At 36.5% G+C, this 14331-nt stretch overlaps 1 protein-coding gene across 1 annotated transcript; it reads left to right on the top strand.

Moving 5' to 3' along the window:
• Positions 1–2964: 2964 nt before the first annotated feature.
• ccnc (cyclin C) lies at positions 2965–13813 on the top strand. The gene is made up of 12 exons (XM_049475133.1): positions 2965–3142; positions 4782–4888; positions 5082–5166; positions 5992–6061; positions 6162–6213; positions 6521–6576; positions 7146–7181; positions 7268–7359; positions 9053–9120; positions 12119–12198; positions 12357–12475; positions 12689–13813. Exons 1-12 carry the CDS (start codon positions 3111–3113, stop codon positions 12741–12743), a joined length of 852 nt encoding a protein of 283 aa, XP_049331090.1. The 5' UTR covers positions 2965–3110; the 3' UTR covers positions 12744–13813.
• Positions 13814–14331: the final 518 nt, after the last annotated feature.

The following is a 14331-nucleotide window of genomic DNA, read 5'->3' as shown; positions in this document are numbered from 1 at the left end:
CTGGGGTTTATATACAGACCCTCTGATGGACCCAGCCCACCATGGAATGTTGAACCTCAGTCTGAGATCATGCAGAAGACCCCAAACATCTCACAGCCAGCTGACAAGAACCTCCAGTGGCAAAAATAGAGAAGTGAACACTATTACACCCTGAACTGTTCACACGCAGTACCTACTATCAGAACCCCTCTTCTGTTTTTCATATACACTAAATACCCCTGCTGATAAAAGACAGCCTGGCTATCTAAACTGCTTAGGATGGTTAATCAAATCAGCTCTTGCCTTGCATAAAGCATAAAGCTATCTCACATAGTGAGGAAGTGGAAGCCAATAGGATCAGTTCTAGTTAAGGCCCAAAGTGGCAGGCCAAGAAAAATCTCAGATAAGCAGTGGAGAAGGATGGTGAGAACAGTCATAGTCATCCCACAGACCAGCTCCAAATACCTACAACATCATCTTACTGCAGATTGTGTCACTGTGCATCGTTTAATTATTTAGCGCACTTTGCACAAGGAGAGGCTGTATGGGAGAGTAATGCAGAAGAAGCCTTTTCTGAGCACACGCCACAAACAGAGTCACTTCAGGTATGCTAAAGCAAATTGTTGGTATAAGGTTGGTATAAGGTGCTATGGACTGATGAAACTAAATTGAGTTATTTGGAGAGTGGTATGCATGGCGGAAAAAGAACACAAAAACTTGCTACCCACAGTAAAATTTGTTGGCGGTTCATCATGCTTTGGGACTGTGTGGCCAGTGCAGATATTGTTAAAGTTAAGGGTTGCATGGATTTCAGTCAATATCAGCAGATTCTTAAGAACAATGTTTAAGAATCCGTGACAAAGTTGAAGGTGCGTCAGGGCTGGATACTTTAACAAGACAACGACCTTAAACACTGCTCAACATCAAGTAAAGCATTCATGCAGAGTAACAAGTGCATAGTTTTGGAATGACCATCACAATCCCCAGACCTAAATATTATTGAAAATCTGTGGTTTGATTTAAAGCGGGCTGTTTATGCTCTGAAACCATCAAACATGACTGAACTGGAGATGTTTTGTAAAGAGATCCAAAATGCAAAAATACCTTCAATCAGAAGCCAGACTTTCATTAGAAGCTATAGGAAGCATTTAGAGGCTGTTATTTTTGCAAAAGGTACTAAATATTGATTTATTTTTTTTTGTTGGGGTGCCCAAATTTTTGCACCTGCCTAATTTTGTTTAAAACATTTTGCACACTTTCTGTAATTCCTTTAAACTTAACCCTTTCATGCATAGAGATCACTACAGTGTACAGCTGTTTAAAATTGTTTTTTCTTTAAATATGCTTGCAATTTTGGGCACTGCTGCATATAGTCCACTGTAGTGGAAGCTATTGCATCATCCTATACAAAAAAAATCCCATTGGTTGGTCATTGTAATGGGAAAAAGAAGTCAATGAAATCAAGATGGCCGGCAGACAGGGAAAACCACCAAACACCTTGGCTATTTTTGTTTCTACCTTTTATAAAATTATATCACTGCAGGTAAAAAATATATAATTACATCAAGTAACATCTAAGGTGACATATTATGTAAAGATTTTCGAAATTTTGATTTTATATTTGAGGGAATTGTAGATTAATCATCTGTCCACTTAATTGTACATCATGCATCATTAGCTATTTTTCAACTTTTATGCAATGTCAATTACTTCCAGTGTTGTTTTTAAAATAATTCATATTGTTTAATGTTTTGGCTGTAAATCAACTTCTTTAATTGAGGAATGTCTGCCAGTACAGACAGTTGCAAGCAGAGAAGTAGGGTCAAGCAGTGATAGTGAAGGTGAGTCTGGAAATGTTACTGAGGGAGTTGAGGCTGAGGAACGGAGATGAAGGAGATGAGGCTGTTGAAACTAAGGGCACCCCAATATCCAGTATGCCCCTGGAAACCACTGGCCCCAGCTCAAGAGAGTATAAAATGCCAGCACACGAAGAACCAAGTACATCTGCATGCAGTGTCTTGTAGCTTTGTGCCCTGTATGCTTTGGCAACCATCATAGAAAATAGTCTCAGAAATTAGCAACAAGCATGATTTGACAGGAAATATGATACATGCTATAAACTACTATAAGAGAATATGCTCACTTAACAGTCCAGAGACTTGACAAGAATACAGTATGATAATACCAGTCACAATCAAGATTCTATAAGGTTCTACAGTTCAGAGACATTTTCTTGTGTCACAATATCCTCCTCAGTTCCACTATTCCAACAGAATACCATATTACAACTGTATAACTGAATTACATTTGTGTTTTTTTTACAACAAAAAATGCATGAAGTACACTTGAGTGGACAGATAAATATTTCTTTATCGAATAAAGATAGAATATATATTTTTTTCAAACCTTGTTTTACATCCCTAAGGATGTATAAAAACACTTAGAAAAATCCTGACTGAGTTTATTATAATTCATGCATGAGAGGGTTAATTTCACTTCTCAAATATCACTGTGATAGCAATTTATACCATTTTTCTTTTGAAACCACAATTTATCATTTAGTTTGGAGATTCCCACAGCTACACCACCTCCTTTAGATTTTCTATCAATTCTATAAAGGCTACATCAGCATAATTAATGGTGTGCTTAATCCAAGTTTATGTTAATTCTGTATTTTTTTTCCAACAAACATCTAAAATTATTTTAATGCCTTTCTGTCTTTAAAAAACCAACAGAATCCTTTATATAGTCTATGAAAAGCTTTGGTTGGGAATACACAGGCTTAGGTAGAGGATCAATGTAAATTAGATTGTTTTTGCTTATGAAAACATTAACATGTTCTCTTATACTTTTACTTTAAAAAGCTGGTCCTTGGTTTAAAACCAGTAACTACCAGGATATCTAAGGAACAGTCACTAGTAAAGCACTATGTGCTCTACTCCTCTTAAGCAGGTTTTCCGGAACCAGGATTAAGACCTTGTTGTTTCTGGCCGGACTGTATCTCGGCGGACGCAGGAGAAAGGGGGGTTGATTTTCAGTTGCTCCACTGGTTTTAGTAGACACTTGAAAACTGGCGATTCAACCGGTTTAAATTCAGTTAAGATCATATTTCCTACTTCAGCTCGAGCACAATGGCTGGAAACTTCTGGCAGAGTTCACACTAGTAGGTGTTTTAGGCTTTTCTTATTTTCTTTATTGTTGTTTCTGTTCTGTGTTTCACGTCGCTAGCTAAAATAGCTAAGCGGCTAATGCTAACGGCACTAATGTGTTCTAAGCTTTGTTTTATGTGTTTTTAGATATTAATATGTCTGCAATATGTATAAAAATATGTATAAAAGTGTGCAGCCTGTAAATAAGAGTGGGCAGCCCAATCCAAAATCGTTGTTAATTGAACAGAAAGCTGATTCCTGCTGTGTTTTTCAGTGAGCTAACTCTAGCTAACGGTAGTTAGCAAAAGCAGTTAGCATTAGCTAGCCAGTGTGGTTAGCTTTACTATAGCTGTGTGTTTAGTTACTGTCTGAGCCTGTAACTCCCTTCATTAAGAGACAGCAGTGAGGACAGCTGATAGAATAGAAAAGCTGTAGAATAAAGGCAATGTGTTGAGCCTGCGCTCGTCTTGCTGTCGGTTAATGTTATCATTCAGGACACTTGCAGTAACTTTTCTGTAATTTCGTGTTATTTTGGGCTAATTGGTAGGAACCTAGTTAACTAACACATATTGAAGAAAGAAAACATTAAAGTATGCCATTAGACAGTGGGCGTTTTAAATCGTGGTGCTCAATTTCTTATCTTCTTTTTATTTTGCAGATTGCTATTTTACAGATTTACAGATGCTAAAGATTTCGTACTATGTATATGTATACTGTACAGAAAACATTCATAATAATAACAACATTCAAAACTGATATGTTATAAAATGAAATGGAAGCACAGCATAAGGACATATGCACTTCAAACAGAATTATTTTCACTATGAATGTGGATTGGGAGATTTGGGATGATGGGACTTCTTTGTATCATCAGTAGAATAAATATCCTTAAGCCTCTAATGTCGTGTTTTTTTAAACTGCAAAGCATTTTGGGGTGGTACACCAGATGATTTTAAAACATTTAATGCATGCACTAAAAATTAATGATTAGAATTTATTTTTTTTTTATTTCTAATAGTTCTAGTTCTAGTAGTTAGTGTAGTAGAGGTGTTAGGAGAGTAAGTGCTCTTTATAGAGCTCTGGCTTCAGGAGTTTATTAAAGATAGCGAGAGATTCTCCTGATCTGGTAGTGGAAGGCAGATTGTTTCACCTTTGTTTACCCTGATAGACCCTGCATATAAGCTTACACTTCAGTTTCTCACAGCAATTAGTTATCCTAAGTTTTAAGGGTGCTATGTAGACAATACGGGACACAGTTAGAGTTACAATAAAATAAACCAGAATAAATACGTTGTCATAATGTAAAACCATGCTGTATTTGTAAAAATATGACTTAAACAGGTTACTTTCAATCAATAATAACAGGGGAGTCTTGTGTTCCCGGGCTTAAACAAAACAGGCCTACTTGGAAATACTAATTCCAGGTTTGCAGTACATAAATTTAGCCCTAAATTTTCTGCTTGCCATACATTCAATATCTAAGTTGTTTCTGTCGTTTTCTGTTGCTCATTCAATATTGGTTTCTTTGATTAATCATTCTGAGAAAGGAATGTAGCACTAAGACTAGTAGCAGTCTGGTGTTCTGGAAATACTTAAATTGTTTTTAATGTTGTACATTACTGATTAAAAGTATAATTTTGTCTTTGTTATTAGCTTACAGTGGGTGCTGGATAAGCAGGACCTGTTGAAAGAACGTCAGAAAGACCTGAAGTTTCTCACAGAGGAGGAGTACTGGAAGCTGCAGATATTTTTTGCAAATGGTATAGAACAATGTATTGTTGAAATATATTTTTTTATTTATTTTTTTCTCAGAACCAGCAAGCTTTTTATATTATCCATCCCCTTTTCTCTCAAACTGTGTTAAACCTACTTTTGTAGATTTTGTTAGCCCTGTCTAAATAATGATGGTGTCTGAACTGAGATATATGTTGAAAAAGCCTTGTTTTCTGTCAGTGATCCAGGCCTTAGGGGAACACTTGAAACTTAGGCAGCAGGTCATCGCCACCGCAACTGTGTACTTTAAACGCTTTTATGCAAGGTGAGACCATCCCCACAATTACATGTACACATTCTTGAGTAATTCCATGCTGAAAAATAAAAGTACTGCAACAATAACAACAAAAAAACCTATTGTAAGGAAAGAAAATAGTGTTTTTATATACGCCTTTAAGTTAAATCACAGAATGTGGTGAATAACATTTTATATGTGCATATAAGGTTTTTTTTTTTTTTTTTTTTTTTTTTTTTTTTTAATAAAAACCTGTATTTGGTTTGTATAGTTGATTGTTTTGGCATGAATTTCACCAAGGACAAGAACAAACCATCCCTGCCCAAGGAAACTGCACCAAGCACAGGCAAAACTGTATATAAAGGACTAGTTCCTATATGTTTCTGTTTATATGTATGCCAGCATGTGAAGACAGTAAACTGCAGTGAGTATCCAAAACTTCCTGGACTTATAATATGTGAACACATCTCCTGAAAACACTTTAAGTAATAAAAGCTGCCATTACACGTTACTATCCAAAATGTCAAGAAAGATCAGTGTGCAAGTTGTAGATCTATCTAAATGGATCAAATGTACCTTTCTCAGGGCAATAACAACTTGTACCTTGTTTTACTTTTTACATGATTACAGATTAGATGATATAATCTCATTAGCAAGGCAAAAATCTACTCTTGGTGTGCGTATTGGTGTGACATATTAATGTCAGTTGAGTTGCAAAATATGTGGTGTCTGGTCTTTGATAGCGCTCCTGTCCTTACTGTTGCTCAATTTGGAAGAAATGTTTTAAAATAATTTTAGAATCATTAAAAAAAAATTCAATAGTTCTGTAACCCTTTTTTTATTATTTTTTCGCAGGTATTCTTTAAAGAGTATAGACCCGGTATTGATGGCACCTACCTGTGTGTTTCTAGCATCTAAGGTTGAGGTGAGAAGGCTAACATTTTTTTTTCCCATTTTTTTCTTTTTTTTATCTAAAGGAATAATTTGCAATTTTTTTGAATGCATGTTAACTTATGTCATTACAGGAGTTTGGAGTAGTTTCAAACACTCGCCTTATTTCTGCTGCAACCTCTGTGTGTAAGTATGGAAATAAGTGTATAATTGCTGTGCCAAAGCATTTCTAAACCTTTTGAGTGCATGTGCTGGTCATATCTGTACCTTAAACTAATATGTAATGATCTTACCTTTTACACCAGTAGTTTACAGTGGTGGGGAACTTTTTTAGAATGTTTGCATAAATATGGCCTAACAGCATTAGATTTTCCTAAAAATAGATAAAGAGAACCCAATTAACTAAATAAGTGCCCTTTACCTCACTGTTTGCTATATGTACTCTGTCTGTCTGGAAAACCCTATGTATGTTTTATTTTATTTTTTTTAACAGTGAAAACTCGATTCTCCTATGCCTTTCCTAAGGAGTTTCCATATAGAATGAACCATGTAAGTAAAAGCTTTTTGTAAAGAATGGAGCTGCTGCTTCTGATTTATTTAATTTTACAACAAATTACTTAATTAGATTGCCACATAATAAAATTGTTGACAAGTATTGCCTCGAAATTTTGGAAAAAGTGACAGTCCACCTTTTATTATAATCACTTTCTCACTGGTTTGTGTGCTTGTTGACTAATGAAGCATCTCTTAGTGCTGTAAAGGCGTTTTCACACATTCCTGACACCAAGAAGTGAAAGTGTCATTGCCCTGGGAAATTGAGGAGGCAGCATCTCTGCTTTGGCATGTGTGTGTTAAGTGTTTTCTGATTACCAGTGAGGTTATTCATTGTGAACTCTGTGTCATGTGTTGGGAGTGCAACATCTCAGCTGTCCAGAAGCTGTGAGAACATGTATTGACTTGCTTGTGTGGCTTAGTGATAAAGGTGAGGCCGGTGATTAGATCATTTAATGCATCGATTATCGGACTACTGAGACGTGTAGGACATTTTTTCACTAGTGTGTCCCTATTCTTTTCCAAGACCTGACTCGTGTTTTCTAATCTCCTCTTTTTCACATTAGATCTTGGAATGTGAGTTCTACCTGCTGGAGCTAATGGTTAGTGTGCCACTCTTTATTTATTTATTTTTTATTTTACCATTTTTTGTGTGACTGCTGGTGATTTTAAAAACTATGTTTTTCAGGATTGCTGTCTGATTGTGTACCACCCTTATAGACCTTTATTGCAGTATGTTCAGGATATGGGTCAGGAAGACATGCTCCTTCCCCTGGCTTGGTAAGTAGTGTATTGATTTGAGAAACAACGCGGCCTAGAGGGGGGGTCATACAATTGTTATAACAAACAATGACTCCCGGGAAAACGAATTTTAATTTCCATAAAATTTACATGATGTGGTAAATGTAATATTTTAACTGAATTGTTGGGTGTTACAGTAATAAGCTGAGGTAAAAACAGGACATCTTTTCATGGATTTGCAGTAAAAAATCTAAAAACAGTATACCAAAATACAATGACTGAAAAATGCAGTCTTTAATGCTTTGTTGAGGAGAAATCCCCCACATATGGGGAGATATATCCAAGAGTATATATTGAGTATATATTTTGTGATGATGGGGAAAACTACTATTATACTACTATATTGTTTTATTATTCTTTTATTTAACCATTTTTACGCTCCTAAATGTAAAACAAAATAGGCCTTGATGAGAAGAAAGCTAAACTTTAATTGATATTATTTGGTAGTCACAGATCAATCACTGCATTGATAATATCAGCAGGTTCAATCAAATTCACCTTAATGCTGAAGAAGGCTCTGCTTCTAACTAACAGACACTGTAGAAATCTGTACAAAGAAATAGTGTAAACATAAAGTGAATATTTCACTCTAGTCAGATTTTGAGAACAAGGCTCATCTGGGAAAAAACTTGGTTACCATTCCATTCATTCAGATCATACAGTTAATATGACAGGAGCATTGGCCCCTCCCAGTTTGCAGAGACTTGGTCTTGTAAGCCTGTGGAAACATTCCTCACCCCATTCCTGAGTGTCTGTGGGTCAGGAATGCCATCCACTGTGTCACTACGATCTAGTGCACTAAAGCTGTATCCATATGCTGTCCTTACCACTTCAAGTGACATGTTTGATTCCTAGTGAAAGAGTAAAAAAACACCTTTGTAGGCTCGCTCTTGGCCTTTTACAGTGTCTGTAAGATAGAATCATAATCTTCTTCGCCATCACTGCACCTGCTTATATTATCAGTGCAGTGATTGATCTGGGACTACCACAAGTAATTTCAAGGGCGGTCACACCATGGCATTCCCATAATGAGATACTTCACTCAGTCCTGACAAAGAAAACTGTGGTTACACAAATAAGCTAATGCCATATATGATAAACACATCAATAATACAAAAAGAGAGCAAAAGAGAAAAAGACATGGAGAGAGACTAAGGTTTCTGAAATAAAAATGCTACACAATTACTTCTGTGCAAATAAATAATAATAGTAAACAGTTTGTCCCAACACGTGAAAGTATACATAAAGTGTATACCATATATTCATCTTAATAGGTTTTACAGGTTAATACAACAAATATTTACAAATAATTAAAGTTATCTGCCTTTTTTATCTTAATATTGCTTAATATTGTTTTTTGAGATAATGGTGTCCATTTTAACCACATGCCTGTTTTGAGCATGCATAATGGTTAGGTGAGTGCACTCAATCCTGACCTTTTTTTATTTACACAAGATACTTAAAAACCATAATACCATAATTATTTTTTGTAATTGGCACACAATTGGAGTACACTCTTGTATGTTCACGGTATTTTGTAGTTCACAGTAGTCCTAGACTATGTTTCCTTTCAATAGAAAAATCTCCATTCAAATTGCTGTGTCATGGAAACCCCATTGTCTATTTCCTATTAAATCAATATTGGTAAATGTCTTTCTCTGTCTCTCTCTAGGAGAATAGTGAATGATACATACAGGACGGACTTGTGCCTACTGTATCCACCCTTCATGATAGCCCTTGGTAAGCCCTTGGTGAATGTTAATTCTGGAAAATATGTGTTTATAGAGAATGTTTGTAAGTGCTGAATAGTTAATAGTAGGCACTAGTTAAAGTATTTTAATTTAGGCAAATTGATACTTTATTCTTTAAATTGAAACGCATAACAACTTACATGACTCCACCTTACTCACCTATTGAATGTGCCCACTGTGGAATTAATAAGGGATTCTTTGATCATAAACTGCTTTGAATATAGAGTATCTACTGAAAATATAACTCACTGTATAAAACAGAATATTGGGTATTTGATATCAACAAAATTAATATGAAGCTATAATTTGCTTTGAGGAGTCTGTGGTCAAGCGTAAGAAGTTTAATTTTCTTGCATACCTCTAATATATTTTTTTAATACAATAGCTGTTGTCTGGGTAAAAAGCTGCATCTTTAGCAAAACCGAAGTTAAAACTAGATATAAGCACTAGAAGTGTAGTTGCTAATAAGGAATTGCTGGCTTCTATGAGTGTTTTATGCATTATACATTTTTTTAAATGTACACAAATTGTCAAAATAAAGCACAGCGGATTTGTCACAAACATTTCTGCATTATTAATGTGCACAGTAGTTGTGCAGTCCCTAGGTGCCATAAAAGGTGTTTTATCCTTTTAAAGTGCCTCCTATTTGATACATATTTGAGTTAAGACCTCTGAAATGTCAGTGTGATAAATAATGGCTTTAATAGATAGGTTTTTTTATGAACTAATCAACACACCCATGCACTAAAATGTGCAGGCCAAAATTGAGAAACACTGTTCTTGGATATCTTTGAATATATGAAAGTAAATGTTTGCAAATATAATGAGAAATATGTTTACCATGTAAAAATATGTATTATTAGTTGTATGTAGTTATTATTCACATTACCGTATTTTTCGGGCTATAAGGCGCACTTAAAATACTTATTTTTTCCCAAAAATCGTCATTGCGCCTTATAATGCAGTGCGCCTTGTGTATGGATTTTGCTTGTGTTTACTGACCTCGATTTTTATGTGGTACACGGCGCTCTGTTGTGCAGAATTCCTCACCCACGCCAGAAAAAGATCCCCCTCTTGGGCTAGCGCGCGGTTACCTTTGACTGCCATACTGCCTCTCGGCTGTGGTTCAGGGTAGCTAGTTTCCACTGTAGCTCCGTGGCCAGAACAAGGTGCCGGTAAACTTTCCTTTCCACCCGTTCTGGGGTAATAGCACAAACTGTTTCTTTTTAGCGCCCACTTCTAAGTAAAGTTAACCTCTTAACACGCGCTGGCCCACCGGCGGGCCAGAAATATTTAAAGGTCACCTTCCGTCGTTTTTTCTTTCATTTTAAAATGTCTAGTTGTGGTCTCTAGTATGAATGAATGACATGTGAGCCGTTTTTGTAAAAAAAAAGTTCTCAGGTGTCTCTGTATAGCTCTTTTTTAATGGACTGTTTTAGGGGTGTGTCCAAAATGACCGGATTCCAGCTTTGCTCATGAATATTCATACATGCAAACAGAATGCAAATATCTCTCCTCTGATTGGCTAGGAGCACTGCGACGCCCCTCCACCGCTCTGCCGCTCACTGCCTCCCACCTCCTAACTGATGAGAGGTGATGTTGCGTCGCTTCAGCTCCGCCTCTGGGAGTTTCTCGAGCCAAGGTGGGCTGGTCTGTGAGTTTCTGCCTACGTAGGCAGAAAGATAATTCAAAATTCACCCGTTTTTCGGAGGGGGGGAGGGGGGATTTCTTTGCTTAGCTCCTGCAGACAATGGGGGCTGCAAAACAGTTTAATGTGCAGGTGTACACATTCAACTCGGAGAGACCTACTGTATTCCACAAAAAACAAGAAAAATCGGATTTTCGCGGAAGGTGACCTTTAATATTTCATAACTGGCTGTGTTTCTGAATAGTTATGAACAGTTACAGGTTCAATATAGACATCCAATATACCATTTTAAAGCTTAGAATCTCTGCTTTTGAGCTATTTAGCCTATTTAGCGGAATATCCTTTCAGAAAATAAACATTTAGGGCGAAATATGCCTTGGTTATGATTTTAATAATTCATAACTCTCATATTTGCGTTTATCGTTCGTCCATATTTCATCGAATGCGGTCATGTCATACACCATTCGAACTGTCTGGCTCTCCGGATTCCAGAACTGTGCTTTTACTGTAGGATTTATGTTTCATGAATTAGAGCTGCGTCAGAGTGCATGTTTCCAGTAATAAAAGGCTCTCCTTTTGTCCTGGGGTAACCTCCGGTCACTGCCGCCACCCCCCGAACACACACCCGCGCTCAGCCACAGGTCCTACCTTCAAAACGCGTCCAGACTAAAGAGAATCCATCAATCCAGTCTCCTGTAATCCACAGTTATATCCAAACAGCGCTGGAAATCACTTCATCCAGAAATGAAACTTTATTTATATTTATAAAGTTTTTATTTATAATCCAATCTTTATCTCTGTTTTAAAACCGTTTTATTCACCGAATTTGGCACAACACGCTATTATAGTCAGAAGCCTCGCGGAGTAATGCGGTACTTGCTGTGCTTCAACATAATATTATGGTCTGTCGGAGCGTTGCGGCTACCGTTGTCAGGAGCGTCACGGAGTAATACGTACTTGCTGTGCTTCAACATAATATTATGGTCTGTCGGAGCGTTGCGGCTACCGTTGTCAGGAGCGTCGCGGAGTAATACGTACTTGCTGTGCTTGTTGATTTATTGCTCAGAGATGTTGTTATTTTTCACAGATATTGTGAAGGATTTATTGCTCAGAGTTATTGTTACTGATATAAATAAAGTTTCATTTAGTGCGCCTTATAATCCAGTGCGCCTTGTGTATGGACTAACACTAAAAATAGACCGTTCACTCATCGTGCGCCTTATAATACGGTGCGCCTTATAGTCCGAAAAATACGGTACTCTCACTTGTGTAATTTATCCCTTGTCAAAAAGTGATGTTGCTGCTTTTAAGATTTTTCCTTTTTCATTTTTCTGCCCAGCTTGTTTGCATGTTGCGTGTGTTGTGCAGCAGAAAGATGCCCGGCAGTGGTTTGCTGAGCTCTCTGTGGACATGGATAAGGTAGGCAGTTTGCTCAACATAGATGTCTGCATCAGGCATAAATACATTTGATTGCATGATTATGTACAACTTTTGCAGTTATTTTAGTGGATTATTTGTGATTACAACCTATTCCTCAATGTTTCAGTCAGTTTATGTAATACATGTTCTTTGAACAGATCCTGGAAATCATTCGAGTAATCCTGAAGCTCTATGATCAGTGGAAGAATTTTGATGACCGGAAGGAAATGCCTGCTGTATTAAACAAGGTGCCCAAGCCCAAGCCCCCACCCAATAGGTATGACGCACCAGAACTGGCCATGTGACTAGATGTTGCATAGTCACTGTACAATTAGGTTATTTTTTCTTATTTTAATGCATACAGACAGAAAGAGTCCAAACTAAAACTGCTGTTTGCTTGTTTTTATATAACTAGGATCACAGTATATTTACACGTAAGCAGTTACCTTCTGTTTATTTATTACCCTCTCCTACTTCTACTGTTCCACAGTGAGAATGACCAGAGCTCCAATGGCAATCAAAACAGCTCATACAGTCAGTCCTAAAGCTCCCCCTCGCAGAGCAGCTGTGACATAACAGACCACACACAGCAATAATGGACTTGTCTGTGCCATTTGAAACGGCATGTTTTAACGACTAAGAGATAACACAAGACCTCTGTAATATTTTGAACTCCCTCTGCTGTTTCCTGTAAAGCTAATGTTTTCTTACTGTGTGGAGCTGAGAAGTTTGCTTCAGCTAGGGAGAAGTGGGACTCCTGCTAAGACTCTAATTGTCTGCATAGAAATGGATATACTGTGTTATATTGTTGACTTATGATGGACACACACCCACCCCCACATACACGAGACTTTCTTGAAAAATTCTGTGAAGCAGAAGCTTTGTGGAAACAAGAAAACTTTGTGTTTGTGTGTGTGTGTTTGTGTCTGCAATCTGGGTATGACCTGATTGGCCACAAGTATGTGCATGTTGATCTTATGGGACCCTTGTACAGAGTAATCAAATCCTGATTGGATACATTTTCTTAGTTTAGTTTTTTTCTGAAGGCTGAGCATAGGCACAGGAATGGATTATTTTATTTGTTTTAGAAGTGCTTGTCCACAACTTTTTTTTCTTTTCTCTAAAGCTTGCTTGTAAATATGTTTTCAAAGAATATATATATTAAAATAAACACTCTTAAAATAATTCTCTTTGAGTTTACTATATTTTTGCTTGCCTGTAACCATTTTTTATTTTGTCTTTGATAGTTATTGTGTTCTTTGTTTTATTTTGATTTGTACTTAAAGTAAACTTAATGTAGCCCAATGGCTGTGTATAATTGTGTAAAGTTTTTTTTTATAGCCAGTAATTTAGTTTTAGAATTTTCTGTTTCTGTTTTCTTCTTTGAGGTATTGCCGCTTTGGTGAGAATGTTGTGACCTAATGCTTGAGTGTGGCTTAGATGAAATCTCTTTTCTGTAATTCTTGTATATCATGTGTACCTCTGTATACTTGTAAATATGTAAACAGCTTGTTCATAGAGTATGAGGTTTTTGAATGTTGTCTTTATTTCTTGGACATCATATATTTAATGCCTTATTCAATAAAGCTGCTGGCTTAACATTGTCAAAATCCAAGTGCTTCACAGGCCTTTTTTATGTTATGTTACTTGGCAAATTTGTGCCTCCTTTTTTTTGGTTGTGCCCAATGCTGTTTGATTGTTAAAAATAGCAACATGTCACTGTTCAATAAGATGCCTAATAAAATACAACTATGATTGGAAGATTAAAAAATAGCAGCAGCACTTGTTGGCTGGAGATTGTGTTTGGCACTTTATTAGACGTAAAAGGCAAATAAACCTCTATCACAATTTAAATATTTGCTTAAAACTTCACAATCCCTTCTGTTCAAATTAAAACTGTAGTATGTAATCAGTCCATGGGAGGACTCCACTGCTCAGTTCTATGAAGGAACTTTAACACACATGCAATGGCTCACTTCCACAACACCTTTTAGAAAGTCCTTTACAAAACATAAGAAATATATTTGTAAAATTCAATTGGGAATAACATAAGTGTTGCATGTCTTTCTTTAAAACAATTACAAAATGTTAAATGATTCACAAAAAGGTATACATATAATCTTTTTTTACACA

This window comes from Astyanax mexicanus, chromosome 2, assembly GCF_023375975.1.
Source record: "Astyanax mexicanus isolate ESR-SI-001 chromosome 2, AstMex3_surface, whole genome shotgun sequence".
NCBI classification, from domain to species: domain Eukaryota; kingdom Metazoa; phylum Chordata; class Actinopteri; order Characiformes; family Acestrorhamphidae; genus Astyanax; species Astyanax mexicanus.
This window is presented reverse-complemented; position numbering and strand designations above follow the sequence as displayed.

Coding starts and splice junctions, on each gene's coding strand:
- ccnc (XM_049475133.1), top strand. CDS start 3,111: ATGGCTGGAAACTTCTGGCAGAGTTCACACTA. Junction 7,182..7,267: donor TCTACCTGCTGGAGCTAATG/GTTAGTGTGCCA, acceptor TATGTTTTTCAG/GATTGCTGTCTGATTGTGTA. Junction 7,360..9,052: donor ATGCTCCTTCCCCTGGCTTG/GTAAGTAGTGTA, acceptor GTCTCTCTCTAG/GAGAATAGTGAATGATACAT.